Below are 16,057 nucleotides of genomic sequence, written 5' to 3' on the forward strand. Positions count from 1 at the left end.
TCTGCAGCTAGTGCCTGTTTTTCACATACAGTAAGCAGAGCCCTGAAATTGGGTCCAGTAAAGAAGCTAGGGTTGTATCACTTTAAAAACGACACTGGACACTATTGGTAATTGTCAAAGATCAGTCTTCTCACTTGGTGCATCTCAACATATGCACAAAATAATAAACCTGTGAAAATTTGAGCTCAAACGATCGTCAAAGTTGCGAGATAATAAATAAAAAAAACCTTGTAACACGAAGTTGTGTGCTTTCAGATGCTTGATTTCGAGACCTCAAATTCTAAATCTGAGGTCTCAAAATCAAACTCGTGGAAAATTACTTCTTTCTCGAAAACTACATTACTTCAGAGGGAGACGTTTCTCACAATGTTTTTTTTACTATCAACAGCTCCCCATTAATCGTTACAAAGTAAGGTTTTATGCTATTAATTATTTTGAGTAATTACCAATAGTGTCCACTGCCTTTAAAAATCATATTGTATTATGCCCAATTTCATAGCACTGCTTACTGTGGAATTCTGCATTTTCAGCTCGTAGGATCCTTGTCTTTACAGGTCCCTGTCAGTGCAGATTTCTGTGGTGGCATAAAACTATGCCCTGGGCCAAATTTCACAGAGCTGCCTAAGCAGAAAAGTATGCTAAACAAATTTCTATTAAGCAGAAGTATGCAGGATACCAGTCATATATTGTACATGTGTCATTGTATTTTGGCTGGTAACCTTTGCTAGCTTTTGTGCTGAAGCAGTTCCATGAAATTGGGACAATAGAGCTGCTTAAGCAAAATATATTGCTTCACAACTTTCTGCTAATTAGAAATGAGTAGCATGGTAGTTTGACTGGTAACCTTATTCTGGTAAGCATAATTTTGTTATGCTTAACTACTTTTTGTGGTTAAGCAGCTCAATGAAATTGGGGCCGATTTCACAAAGCAATAAAATTCATCGCAAGACAAAATTGTCAGTATTACCATGGTGATTTGCATTGTTATATCACACTTTACTTAGAACTACGATTGATTTGCAGTAACGATCTATCTTAGCTCTTTGTGAAATTGGTCCCAGGGCTCGATTTCTCAAAGCAGTCAAACCCATCATAAATCAAATTTTCAGTATCACCATAGAGATTTGTATTGTGACATAACACTTTACTTAGCAACTACGATTGATTTGAAGTTACGATCAATTTGAGACCTTTGTGAAATCGGCCCCTGGTCCTCACTAGATTGTGTTACCATCATAGATTTCAAATCCTACTTGTTGAGAATTGATTTTAATCAATTTGTTATGTCTCCATCAAGGTCGGCATTACGGGGCCATCAGCTGTGAGGGCTGTAAGGGTTTCTTCAAGCGCAGCATCAGGAAAAGCTTGGGCTACAGTTGCCGCGGCAACAAGGACTGCCCAATCAACAAACACCATCGCAACCGGTGCCAGTTTTGCCGGCTTCAGAAATGCCTGCTTGTTGGAATGAAATCGGAATGTGAGTAGTATAATCAAGGGTGGAATGTCTGTCACTTGATTAGCTTTATTTATTTATGCATTATTATTATTATTCTTTTCTTGAGAATTTAGAACCATTCAGAGTTCCATTTATTGCCACCATCGACACACATTATAATTGAAAAAAAAACAACAGTACAATTAGTAAGTTTATAAATTACAGAAAATTGGTATGAATTTATTAAACACTTTGGGTCAGGGACCAATATGAAAAAGAGCTGCTTAGTAGAAGTGTTAATTTTGCTGAGCTGAAAAGTTTACAAACATCATATATTAGTTGGAACACCTACTGGTTTCTGCTATGCAGAATAGCACTGTGCTTAGCACCTTTGCAGCTCTATGACTTTGGTCCCTGATGCAATGTAATGTGTCCCTCGGTCAGTTTCATCAGTCGTGCAAACCAAGTCTGAAAATTGGTCACTTTCTTGGGACACTTCCTTCCCCCAGTAGTGCAGTGTGAACGTACACCTCTCAAAGCTCGCGGAGAGAAGTCGCCCGGCAACTGTGCGGCCTCGACGGAGAAGATCTACATCCGCAAGGACATCAGGAGTCCTCTCACAGCGACACCGACGTTCATTACAGGTAGGAATGTAGGATGACTTATTTGATGGAAAGGAATTAATGCCGAGTCACACTGCAGCGATAACGAAAACGATAACGATCACAACGCAAAAAGAACGCATTCTATTTGTTGAATTGCTTCATGCAGAATACACACACGCCCATTCAACCAATAGGATGCGTTCTCTTTGCGTCGTGATCGATTTCGTTATTGCTGCAGTGTGACTCATCCTTTAGCCTTTTTGAAAAATTATGGACACTATTGGTTTGCACTGTTTGGTTTGGGTGGAGTTATGATTAGATTTACCCAAACCTAAAGTGCCATAGTATTGTGTCCGCAATACCTCAACGTGGCTTGGTATGGGTTTATCTGCTTAAATCATCCTGCTTTCTGGTTAATGCTTTACCTGTGTGTATGGGGGATGTGATTACTCTGTTTTTAACGGGAATTCTTTTTGTTGTTGTAAGTTTTTCCTTTACGCCAACCCCAAAATAATTAAACTACATTTTCTTTTCATTGCAACAATTTTAATACATTTTCCCGTTGTCATGTCAATTAAAACAAGGCTTGATTAAAATTATCTCTGCTGTGCTGTTCTCTTTCTCAACTAACACATTCTCAGTCAACTCCCAATATATGTTGTTAAAATATGTTTGCTCTTTTTTACTACTAACTCAAATTTACAAATTTCATTGGAATACCGTTAGATAACAATAATCAATTGTTCTTGCATTTTATAAATAGCTACTTGAGCGAGCAGTTTTAATGACTGGAATGCTAAGTAAACTTGTTTATGTGTTAAATAATCATTTAACTGTTGTGATATTATTACACTTTTGCATTTTTTTAATAATCAAATAGACCTCAAGGTTTTGCATCAAAATGACAATACTTTGACGTCATTATCTTCCTATGCCATCTTGCCACTTTGTGCAGTAACCTCCTCTGGAGTATACTCACGCATGTGGGATGTCGTTTTGTGTTTGCAACAAAGCGGCTATACAAAATGGAGCTCTAACAAATGATATAAGATGGGAGAAGATTTCACAGGGTTTTTCTCAAAAAAAATTCTGGAAAGCTCCAGAAAAGAATTGGGTTTTCTACAACTGAAAAACCTGTTTACTTTCATGTGAACTCTATTTCATTAATTGATTTACACAATATTGGAAATGAATTACATCGAAGATTACTTGTTGCCCTTTCCGTTCAAGCTGGTCTTTAAATCTGAAATGGTTTTATTGCTTGTCTAAAAACATTTTCTCTTAACCAGCAACTATCCATGGGGTGCTTTAACATTGATTGCTGCTTTTGTTTTGTTTCTGGTTGTTTATTGGTGAACTTTGATTCTAATTCGTGTTGAATTGTCTTTATTAGTTTATCTATTATTGATGAGAATACTGGACAGTTTTCAGACCTGTCCATTTTAATTTTCAAATGGTCTTTTTTTCAGTCATGTAGGGAACGATAAGCATAGATTGGGTTTATTCTTGATATTTAGAACAAAAGGTTGCATCCCCTTAAGGTGATCCTTGGTATGGCCGCTTTCCAGGTGGTATCCTAAGCTTTTCAACATTGTGACCATAGCCACTACTAAAGCCAGTTATTCAGATTTTACTTTATGAGAAATCAAAGTAGTGATAAATAGTTCAGGAACAAAATGGTTTAGTATCTCTTATTTTGTCATAAACACTTTGAATTAAATGTTTCCTGGTCTAATACTAGTTCCCACTAATGCCTGTAATAATGTACGTAATTATTCCAATAGACCTTATGCACATGATGTCATCTCAGTAGGGCCCCCTCACCTGTAGGTCAAAAAAGCGGCCGTTTATTGGCCAAACCCATGTGTCGCGCGTACATATATGTGTGTTTTTATTTGTGGTGTCATCGTTTTACCTCTAAGATGGTGGCTGGATGAAATCAATGCATAAGGTCTATAGTCAGGAATAAGGTTGAGTTTATTTTCATTCGTACATGTTCATATCTTGATTTGTTTGGCCCAGCTCAAGACAGAAGTCCAACCTACCCAATGCAGAAGACAAAACTGTTTGAGGAGGGTCTCCTTCTGAATGTACAGAACCCTGCTGTGGTTTCTCAAGCCTCCACAGACACCACCACAGACCTTAGTACCTTGGCCAGCGTGGTCACGTCACTGGCTAATATGAATAAAGCCGGTGAAGCGGGACAAGCAGGCGATGCACAGACGGTATGTAAATCATGATTTGACCTCCCTATCTATTTCCCTTACTTTCTACTAAAATATTTGATATTTTAAAAGGCATTGTTTATTTTGGGTAGTTACTTCAAAAGTTAAAGGCCATAGAAACTTACTTGGTAAAGAGCACAGGAGCGCTGTTGATGTCACAAAACATTGTTATGTTAGATACAACCACCTTTGAAAATGAAGTTTTAGAGAAAGATGCAATTTTTCACCCAATCATTTGAATCTGAGAAAGGGTTTAGGTCTTAGGCATCTGAAAGCACACAATTTTATGCAAAAAGGGTGTTTTTTCTTTCATTATTTTCCACCAACCTCGATGGAAAATTGAGCTCACATTTGCAATTTCTTTTAAATTTTATTGCAAATGTTGGGAAACACCAAGTGAGGTTACTGTTGTTCTTATACACCCTGCCTGTAAGTCTATTATGCTTATTTGGAACTCCTTTACTTGTGTTTTGTAGATGGTACCGAATGGAGAAACATCAGTGCAGTCGGGCGTCAATCAGACTCCGAACCAGATCTCTAAAGCCTTTGATACTCTTGCCAAAGCTCTAGCGCCAGGAGTGGAAGGGGGCGATGGTAGCTCTGCTCTTGAAATCAGGTAACAAAAGAGTATTCAAAGATTCACATCCACTATGGCTGTACGTATTTGAATTGATTGATATGGCTGTTGCTGTTGCTGTGGGTGTTGCTCAGGAGGTTCTGTGGTTAAACTCATTATGAGGCTGTGATCTAGCCAAATCCATAGCTGTAACTACCTTTTTGTACACTGATTGATATGGCTGTGGCTATTGCTGTGGGTGTTGCTCAGGAGGTTCTGTGGTTAAACTCATTATGAGGTTGTGATCTAGCCAAATCCGTAGCCGTAACTACCTTTTCGTACACTGCCGTTCATTCAAAACCAGGGAATACATCTAGTATGGAAAAAGGGTCCTTCGATGTAAAAAGATACTGCCTGACAAACAGATCCTTTCATAGTATATGTACCATGTTTAATATGCCATGGTGCAGTGTTTATGAAACATGCACTTGGCGCAGAGCGTGAGACGTGCGCATGAAGTTTAGTAACAAATCTGGTAAATGCCTGTTAGAAGTTATTGACTAGCCCTGGACAGATTCAACATGGTGTATATTACCAGGAAAAAGTCTATTGAGATACTAACCTAATTTTAAGGATTAAGTCTTTTTGTAACGAGCAAACTTAATGTTTTTTCAAAAAGTATGCACAATTCCATGACATTTTGGCACCACTTCACAAAGATATTGACAAAATGATTAGACTGCAAACATTATGGCTAGATAGCTCAGTTTGTAGAGGTCTTGCCTGTTAAAGGGCACGTTGCCTTAGGGCGATCGAGTTGGTCTTTGAAAAGCATTTGAAACCATTTGTTTTGAAATGCATTGGTTGTTAGAAAGATGTTTTAAAAGTCGAATATAATGATCCAAACAAACATGCCTAGAAAGTGCGTGGTTTTCTTTTACTTTGCGAACTAACACTGTTGGCCATTTTATGGAGTCAAAAACTTGACTCCACAAAATGGCATGCCGTGTTAGTTCATGACATATATGGAAAACCATGCATTGTCGAGGCATATTTGTGTGTAGAATATTATATATACTTTTAAAATATCTTTCTAACCATATGCATTTATAACAAACGGTTTTCAAATGCTTTTCATAGGCCAACTCGCCCGATTCAAGGCAACGTGTTCCTTTAATATGTAATATGAAGGTTGCAGGTTCAAGTCCGCTTTAGACCATTTTTTCTTGACTCAACGCAAGTTTCCTTTTTATTGAGGTAACTAAAGCAAACAAGTTATGCCCAACACCTTGAAAGATTTGTTTAAATTTGTGAAGAGATTTAGGGTCGAGGCAAGCATGTCATTCTTAAGTTAAATCTCGACTCATTTACTTCCGCATGTGCAGTTTGTCGGACCAGGCCAATGGCGGTAACAACCAAGGCGGCACTGGAGAACAACAGTTCATCAAGATCGAGGGGAACATGTTAAATGAATCCCATATGCAGTTCAAGTTGACCACACCGTCCCCCATGCCTCAGTTCCTCAACGTGCACTACATCTGTGAATCAGCCTCAAGGCTGCTTTTCCTGTCCATGCACTGGGCTAGAAATATCCAGGCATTTCAGCTCTTAGGGTAAATATCAGAATCCAAAATGACTGGTATAATAGATATTAAATTTGCATCGGGGATAACGAATATTAATTTTGGTTTTTATTCATACACCGATGTGTGTTAGCACTGCATACTCGGTACTTTCCCGAGTCCTGTGACAAAATATCACAGGCAATATATTACTTGGGTTGGATTCGAACCCACGACCCTTGCAATTCTAGAGGGAGTGTCTTACCAACTAGACAACCGAGATTGCCCGGTAGCTAGATCAGTTCGAATCCTATGTTTTGGCAGCGGGTACCGCAACGATATATAATAGATGTTAAATTTGCATTGGGGATAAATAATATTAATTTTGGTTTTTACCCATACACCGATGTGTGTTAGCACTGTATACTCAGTACTTTCCCGAGTCACAGGCAAAAATAACACAGGCATATTACTCGGGTGGGAAAGTGACGTGCTTAATAGTCACAATTGACCACTTAAAATTTGTACGCCTCTGTCTTATGAGACAGATGCTATGTCACATGATTAGGGGCAAGCTTTTGCAGAGTAACGAAAGAGCCGGTGAACACAGAAGTTCAAATGAATTTGTATGGCTCAAATGGTACCAAGGTTTGCTCATCTAAAGTTGCTATAAGGAAGCTTGCCCTGAGCCATGTTTCATCTCTAAAGTCTGAGGAATTCAGATTTACAGTTCTTTGTTTACCACTTGCTTTTTTCTGTGTGCTCTCTGACTGACTCTCTCTCTTTCTATTAGTGTATTTCCACTTCACTGCTTATGTTTCACTTACTTCTCCGTTCATGTTTGTGGTGTTGTCATTTAGCCTTCGGGAACAACTCTGCTTGGGTCAAAACGTCAAGCCATTAACTATTTTTAAATTCATATTTAGGCGGTAACTTGTGAGTAAGCAAGTCATTGTACCAGACTTTTTTATAAACAATTTTTAAAATAATTTGTTAGCTAGTTTAGCCATATAACCAAATAACCTGTGTGTGTATGCCTCTTCTGCAGTCCGGAATCCAACGTAACGATGGTCCAGAAGTGCTGGAGTGAGCTGTTCACCCTCGGCCTGGCCCAGTGCTCGCAGACGATGGCGCTCTCAACGATCCTGACGGCGATCGTCAACCACCTTCAGACGAGTCTGCAGCAAGGTACCGCAGCCAATTTGTGTGCTGTGCCCCTTGAGCAAGGTAGCTTCTGCAGGGTGATGATGAGGAGGAATGTCCCTAAACCCTGGACATCCCAAAGAAAACCAAATTTTCATTTTTTCAAATGGATCAATCCAAACTGACGTGCATGCCTTTTTTCCCCCTCGCCTCATGAATATATGCATGCTCATTTTCCAGATGCTAGTTTGGGAAGTAGCTACCTGGAAGCATTTAGTCTGTACTAATTTCGTAGCCACATTCATCGAGCCTGAAGGCCATGTGTATTACCTGAAAACCTCAATCAAAAACTGGTATTAAATCTAAATCAAAAAATTTGCAGCAAAAAAATTGTTTCTTTAAAAATCAGCACAAGAGAAGAGAGTTGTATGATTGATAGCATCAATTTTGGTTCGAGTCCTAGGGCATACAGTGATACTCTGCCCTAGCAAATTCCCAAAGCAAATTTTACTTGAATTTGACTGGCTCGAATACATGCGAGCCATGCTGAAATTATTTGGATTTTCATAGATTCAGAAACATTAATTTTTAAACGGACTCTGCATTGAAAATTGTTAGGAGAGAATAGTAATGAAAGTCTTATCAATTTGTGTAGGAATTGTGTTAGTATTAAAAGTACAATCGAAGGTTTTCATTCAAAAAGGTGGATGGATGGAGAGATCCAGAGGGGTCTGGTAACCAACCCACCAACCCTACTCAGTATGGTTTGAGGTTTCAGCTAGTACACCAGCCTAGACAACATTTTGTATACGCTTCAAGGACTGCATGCAATTGACAAGTTTTACGACGATACCTACTACTATAATACGCAGAGACAATATATTGACATTATATACCAAGCATGCTACAATCTCGGTTTGTTCCGATGATGTTTTTTTTTCATCACAGATTTTTCAAAAATAATCTTGATCTCTGATACTGTTTCCAGCATGCTCACAACATCACTGCAGAAGCTAATCCAGCTCAATCTTTGACTGAGTTTGTCCTGAAACTAACTGGTCCCCCATTGCCAAACCCCAACCCCCCTCCCACTTAACTCACCCATTTCTTATAGGTTTAGAATCATGCGTAGACTTGTTAAAATTATACCTACTCCCTACACAAGGCTGGAGTTGCTGATGGGTGGGGGGAAATGCCTTAAGAATACACAGCGTTTAGTCTGAATTTTACCGGACTAGAAGTTTGTTTATCTCAAACTTATCCAGATTCCAAAGGAGTTATTGGTACCACCCCATTAAGTTGGGGCATGACTGCACGCCTGTATGCCTCGTTTTTTTAAACGGAAGGGGCACCAAGGCATTTTCTCCATTTTCTCCTCATAAGGGCACCCTATGAGGAAATTGTAAATTTCTACTGGAGCATATCAAGGGCACCAAGGCAAAAGGGCACCAAGGGCCATGGTATCGGGCCTGTTGACTGTGGTGTCATATACATTAAATTCTTAACCTTTCAATCTCATTAACTTGCTTTAAAGGCACCCTTAATTTCATAGACCTGTATTTAAATTCATCTCAGAAGTGGTTTGTGCTAAAATTATTTCATTTGGTTTGTGGTGGGGGGGGGGCACACCCACTTTTGTGATAAGCTATTTTGGAGACAATTTTACTCCCCAAAATGTATAACTTTCAAGCCCATCTCAGAATTCACTGTGAACTTGTCACAAAGAACTGGGCCCAATTTCATGAAGCTGTTTAGCAGAAAATTCTGCTTGGTAAAATCCTTTGCTAAGCTAGAAATGAGTGGAATACTAATCACACCAATGGTAAATGTACGGTGTTTTGGCTGGTAATCTATTTTTGCTGAGCAAGAGTTTTCTGTGCTTAGCAAGTTTTTTTTGCTTACAGACTTTATGAAATTGGGCCAAGGTTGCTGGGTGTGGAAATGAAGACTAGACCTGTGAAGATTACAGTAAGACTGAAATAAGAAATCAATGCCTGGAGATTCAATGCTATATATTCAAGCTAATCCATCTTGAAAGTCTTGAGAGTGAGGTTAAAATTACACTAATCATTGGGTGTATGTATGGGTGTTCCTGTTATATTCAACAGTTGGGGTGTGTTAGTAAGCAAAGAGTGTTCTATGGGAGTAAAGGGAAATTCCAGTTTCAAAATTTGGCTTGAGTTTTCCTTCAAGCCAAAGCAGGAAGTGCTGATGACTACTGCCAGCCATGAAATGATATACTAAATCATTTTTAAGGCACACAGTATCTCTTTAATGGTTGGGTCATAGATTGGTTTTTGTCAACTTAATGCTTACTAACGTCAAAGTGTCAAAGCTTCAGCTGAATACAGTGTCTACTTGCTGAGAAAACAGCCCCCAAAACTGATATTTTCTCGTCAATATTTAATCCATCCTGCGTTTAGTGAGGCGACAGTGGGTACCAATGGCATGCATCTCTGACTGCAGCATTCGCGAACGAACTCCAAACTTCCAAAATCTGAGGAAAGATCTGTGCTATAATCCGTTCTCAGGTTCAAGTGTGTGTGGGGGTTAAAACATTTTCAAATTATATTACTTCGAAGGGATTCTCCAGTCTCAAAATTAAAAATAGTTTATATTATCAACAGCTGCATTGGATCTCATCAAGTAAGTTTGGAGTTCTTACCAATCTATGACCCACCCTTTACTTTTTCTATCGAGGGTCACTGTAAACTCCGTTAAGACGAACGTTCAAGGGTTGCGGATTTCCCTGTGGAGGCTTGTGCCTCAGGTCTTGTAACCTCTAATGTGCTTTATTCCTGGTCACAGACAAGCTCTCAGCAGACAGGGTCAAGGCTGTCATGGAACACATTTGGAAGCTGCAGGAGTTTGTCTCGGTAACGACCAAGCTACAGATGGACTCATCGGAGTTTGCTTACCTCAAGGCTGCAGTCCTCTTCAGTCCAGGTGAAAAGAAATTCTTCAAAAGATTTCCCTTACTTATAGTGAGGTTATTTGTGTGGTTTGTTCGAGCAGTTTAGAACAGGTGTCATGTCGAGAATTACAGCACTGTAGACGAGTATACCCAGGGAGACGTGTTTTTTGTGTGTAAACGTTTTCTATGTGTGCAAATGTTGCTATGTCGGGAAGTCGATATTGCATATGTATTCATGAAAATATATATTCATATCGCGATATAAACATAGTGTGGAGTGTTAAAGCATGGCCTGAGAAAACAGGAGTTGAAAGAAGTGGGCAACCTATACTTACCAAACTTGTATGTGATCGCCGTTAGTTTGAGAGTTGAGCATGCCAGCACATAACTTACACTAAGAGCTACTTTGTACTCAACATGGATAGCATTTCAATAAAGAGGCGAGCTGAGGCTAAACTGTCAGATTTATTCTCAACATCTCAAAGGTTTTTTGATGTGGTTAATGGAAAGTTATTTATGAATGGGAACTTAAAATTGGTGACTCGGTCTTTAATGGCCCTTTAATGACCTTGCAGGGTCATGTATTGCATGGCCATGAACCTGCTGGTTTGAAATGGCTGTTTAAACCTGGTCGTCTATTCTTACTCCCTTATTCAACTCCAGTTCCCTACTTGGAGTGTTTTCCCCCACTCTACTTGACTTAACTCCATGTACTCGAATAATATATTTCCAGATCACCCGGGGCTCACCAACCCTCGGCAAATTGAGAAATTCCAGGAAAAAGCGGTGAGCGAGTTGAGGGCGTATGAGACCAAGACGTACCCCAATGACCCAGACCGCTTTGGGAAGCTCCTCCTACGTCTGCCAGCATTGCGTCTCCTCAACCCGGGAATCATGGAGGAGCTGTTCTTCGCTGGTCTCATCGGCAACGTCCAGATTGATAGCATCATCCCGTATATCTTACGGATGGAGACGACGGATTATAACGCGCAGATCACGATAGCCACCAGTGCTGGACAGTAGAATGCAGAGCGGGTGGATCATGAACTACACCAAACATTGGACAATTTTACAGCACCTGAGACGTCTTCAAGATCTATAATTCCAATGAAGGTGGCTTGGGTAGCGGCGATGGATCTGATTTTTATTTATTTTCTTTCACTTTTGAGTAAATACTTCTTGAAAATACCTCATCGTGGGATAACTACTGCTTTTATTTTTGAACCTTCCCCCCCCCCCCAAAAAAAAAAAAAACAAGACCGAAATGAATTCATCTTTCCTCACTTTTGAGTTTCTTTTCCCAGTGAACAGGTCTTTTGAAAAAAAATGTTACAAGATGAAGTTGAGGAAGACCTTGAAGCAGGAGGGAGCATCTCAAGATTATCTAGCTTTTGAATTTCGACCATAGAAAATACTCGCCGTTCTTAACCCTTTTTCTAGGTACACTTAAAAAAAGAAAATTGTTTTTGACCGACCATTTCTTTGAAACCATTCAACTACACTACAGGTTCTGTATGTGGACACAACTGCACACAGCTGTGTGTGTTCTGTGTCGATGCATTCACCACTTTAAACTTCTTCTTTCTTGTAAGTACAGACTCAATTGAATGGGCCAAAACGTACTGCTTTGGCAGGCATGCTTTGGCTCACATGACGAGACATGAAGGCAAGTGCATCACAGGCTGGCGTAGTTTATCTTTCATTCAAAACCACAGTGAAGATAATGAATGGTCTGACAGTATGAGGGTTATGGGTGTTGGCATTCCCAAGAAAATTGCTCGGCATCCCCAAGGAGGAACATGAATCCTGTAGGAATTTGATCTTCAGTGGATTGTCATGCCAAGTAGTAAGTCATTCTGGCATCTTACAACCATTCACCCCACACAACAAAACTTTTGCGCATTGTTCTGATGGCAGTCCCCAGCGTAATTTTTTTATTGATAAAAAGGATTAAGAATTATAACTTTTCTCAAAATCCATTATTTCACCTTTTGTGTTGTTGTATAACCACTTCAGGCCTAGAATTTAATTATTGTAAGAGCAAGGCCATTCTCGTTTTGTAAGGAGGACTAACATTGCCAAATCTTAAACTGTGATATCTTTTCAGGGAAAGCAGGGGGCATCAAAGGCCATGGTCTTTAAGTAATTCCATGCCTATATCTTATACCCAAGCTGTACCAGTTATGGGAACTTATATTGTAAATACTTCATCTGGGGTTTTTCGTTTGTTTTCCTGTTGCTGTATATAAAGCCGTCAAGATGTAAAGAATAGTTTTTTTCGAGGAGCCCCTGGAGAAAAGAAAGTGAAGGGGTGCGGAATACCCTAACCTTATTGTCAACGGGGGTCTTTTGAAGTCGTTAATATTGTACAGTACATGATAAAACGTAGCACTTCTGAGGGAGAGATGTTCAGAAATGTTTCCCCCTGGAAAGGTTGGCATCAAATGTGAACATCAAATGTGCACATTGTATTTTATTATAAATCGCTGCTGCAGGTTGTTTTTAAGCTGCATTCTTTAACGTTTTTTAAAAGTATATATATAAACGAGTAGCTTATTAACTGCACTTGGTAGAACTGACTCCAATTTGCAACGTTGTGGAAAGTTACAGTTTGTCATGATTGCCAGTATTACATCTTGGGTGTTAATTTGTATGTAGAGTTACAAGCTTTGTTTGTGTTAAGAACTCTTAATCAACTAAGCGAAAATGAATATTTGACGGATTTATTTTATACGAATGGAATCAAGACCCAAGATTTTTTTTTCTTTCAAATTTCATGCTTCAAACAAAGTGGAGCGGCAACCCATAGGTAATGAGTCCGGTATAAACTTTGCAAGTCTAGAAAATATTTTGAAGTTTTTGAGAACCTTTGCGATCACACACACTGCTTTCTTTAGTTGGAAAGGGAACCAAATCAAACTCTTTTACCGAGTCAAAATCGTCGGCAACATCACAAAGTGCCACAAACATGAAAAATCAGGTGGAAACAAAGTTTTACTTTTTTTAGCAATAAGCTCTCAAAATCATCTAGTTTAATGAAAGCCTGCATTTCACGATGTGCCAAAAACCTTTTGTCATTTTATGTTCATGTGACTGCAGTGATTATACAGCTGGCACAATGGCAAATCAGAGTGCTTCGGCCGAAAACATTTTCACCAAGAGCCATATTTGTTGACCTACAATGCTGTATATATGGCAAAAAATAAACCAAGAACCTGGAATTAAGTTTTCACAAAGTGCCAAAATAAAGGATATGCGCCTAGTTGGTCTAGTTGCGTTTTTTTTACGAACAGCCAAGAAGTTTAAATACCTTGTTTGCACAGTTTATATATAAAAGAAATCCTGTTAATTAAATAATTACTAACTTATTCAACCTGTTATGAACAAAATTTCAAACTTATTTGTCGCTCTTAATATGTAAAGTTTCTAAGATTAAATAGCAAACAGTCTACGAACCAATAATTTCAAAATTAGCTTTTCTCCAAATGCAGTTTTCTCCCAACATTAAGGTTTGGCTGCAGGGGACCGATTGTCACTTTGTGATGTTGTTGATGAAATGCTAAAATATAAGCAGAACTTGCAGAATCGTTATCGAGGGAATTTTCAAGAAGGTAATCAAGATGGGACAAAAAGTTTGATTAGCCTTTTGTTTCAACTACCCGTACTTGTGTTTGGATCATTTTACCCAAAAGGTTACCATAAGACGCTGAAGGAAAAATGTAAACTTTTTGTTGTTTAATTTGTGTGCCTACTGCTATGCTTCATCAGAAAAGCTTTTTTTTATTCAACTGTTTTTAATTGGTTATTTAACAAGTCTGTGTATCTGTCCATAATATTCCACAAGGACATTTCTATGTTTGGCTGTTTTTGAGGATGAGAAATATCGGACCTTTATCTGAAATCAGATTTTTTTAATGTTATTCTTTATCCCCGATGCAAATTTCCATCTATTAAATCTTTGCAATTCGAACTGCCTCTAGCTAACGGGCAATCTCGGTGTTTTAGTTTGTAAGACACTGCTCTAGAATTGCAAAGGTCGTTAGTTCGAATCCCATCCAGGTAACATGTCTGTGATTTTTTTTTTCACAGAACTCTGGAAAGTACTGATTACACAGTGCTAACACACATCGGTGTAAATGGGTAATAACCACAATTTTTCTTTATCCCCGATGCAAATTTCCATTTATTTAATTAATATGTCAGTTATTTGCCTCGGCTATCAAAAAAATTCACTTCTAGTGCCGAGGATAATGTTCCTAAAAGCTCATTTAATGAAATCATTAGGAGTAACTAACAAATTGACTGGCCGGCACTACTTTACAAGGTACCTGCTGAAAAATCAAATGTTTGTTTCAGATCTAGCTATGACCCTCCGCCCGGTAATTTGTTTTCCTGACTTGAATATTCTGGGGCCTCGTGTCAAAACCATCTGCTTGGCATTTTGGTAAAGTTGACTGATTTTGTGGAGTAGTTTTCCACTCCCATAAAATTGGTCTGTTGCGACGTCTTTAAAATTGGTCCCGGTGTAGAATTTTTTTTTTTTTAAGGAAAAACAAAACACTAACAGAGGACTACATTTTGAAAAGTTTTTGGGGGAGCCATTGTTTCTGTAAGTAGTATTAACTGTCAAATACAAAGGTAAAATGCTTATTACACGTTCCTAGTGACAACATAAGAAATGAAATGCAATTGTTATACATTTTAAACATCAATTTTATTTTATAGAACAATCAAATATTCCCAAAGGCCTTAATGTAAACATGAGTTTCAAACATTACTGTAGCGAGATGAATTAAAGACAATCCATTTTTTTTAAGTAATTTTTTTTATAGTCCAATCATGTTGAACTTCTCATAACTATTGCACCACTTTTATTAAAATTCTAGTCACCTAATCCGTAGATATTGTTTAGAATGTGTCTTTATTTCCCGATGTGCAAAGCACTCGTCATGAATTTCATCACCTATGTACAAAGTTTTCTAGCCTGTTCCATATGCGATATCCTCTTTACTGTATGTATATATTACTATGGACGTTATGTATGAATGATTTTACTTTGAAAAATAATGCCACCATTTTTTTCTATGTGACTGATGAAAAATATAATAAAAACCAAACTATCGCATAGTCAGCTGCCAAACGAAAGACATAGAGAGATGATATTACTATTTTGATCGTTTAATTTTGTCTTGTGATTAGAGAATGGACATTTGACAGGTAAGGATGTGATGTTTTGTTGTACTCCAAAATATCTGAAAGATGCTTCTCACAGAGATCAAATTTATACAGCATTGGAAGCTACCAAGCTGGAGTGCTTTGTGCTTGACATGCAAGGTGTCGTGGCCAAGCTCTGGTGTTTCTGACCAGCAGAGTCAGGGTTCGAGTCCAGGTCTTGACACCTGTCTTGACACCTGTCTTGACATGCAAGGTGTCGTGGCCAAGCTCTGGTGTTTCTGACCAGCAGAGTCGGGGTTCGAGTCCAGGTCTTGACCCCTGTCTTGACACCTGTCTTGACATGCAAGGTGTCGTGGCCAAGCTCTGGTGTTTCTGACCAGCAGAGTCGGGGTTCGAGTCCAGGTCTTGACACCTGTCTTGACACCTGTCTTGACATGCAAGG

The 16,057-nt window shown here is 38.8% G+C and overlaps 1 protein-coding gene across 7 annotated transcripts in view; it reads left to right on the plus strand.

Moving 5' to 3' along the window:
• Positions 1-15,585, plus strand: part of LOC139954582 (orphan steroid hormone receptor 2-like) — a 28,758-nt gene extending 13,173 nt beyond the window's left edge. For 5 of the 7 annotated variants that reach the window (XM_071954454.1, XM_071954450.1, XM_071954449.1 and 2 more), the window contains 8 exons: positions 1,298-1,477; positions 1,945-2,079; positions 4,063-4,265; positions 4,742-4,881; positions 6,207-6,434; positions 7,432-7,610; positions 10,335-10,472; positions 11,174-15,585. In XM_071954454.1, the coding sequence (XP_071810555.1) occupies positions 1,298-1,477; positions 1,945-2,079; positions 4,063-4,265; positions 4,742-4,881; positions 6,207-6,434; positions 7,432-7,610; positions 10,335-10,472; positions 11,174-11,463 (1,493 nt within the window). In that variant the 3' untranslated portion in view covers positions 11,464-15,585. The remainder of the gene's footprint in view (positions 1-1,297; positions 1,478-1,944; positions 2,080-4,062; positions 4,266-4,741; positions 4,882-6,206; positions 6,435-7,431; positions 7,611-10,334; positions 10,473-11,173) is intronic. The other 2 variants (XM_071954452.1, XM_071954453.1) reach the window with 2 other exon arrangements.
• Positions 15,586-16,057: the final 472 nt, after the last annotated feature.

This window comes from Asterias amurensis, chromosome 2 (assembly GCF_032118995.1).
Source record: "Asterias amurensis chromosome 2, ASM3211899v1".
Lineage (NCBI taxonomy): Eukaryota > Metazoa > Echinodermata > Asteroidea > Forcipulatida > Asteriidae > Asterias > Asterias amurensis.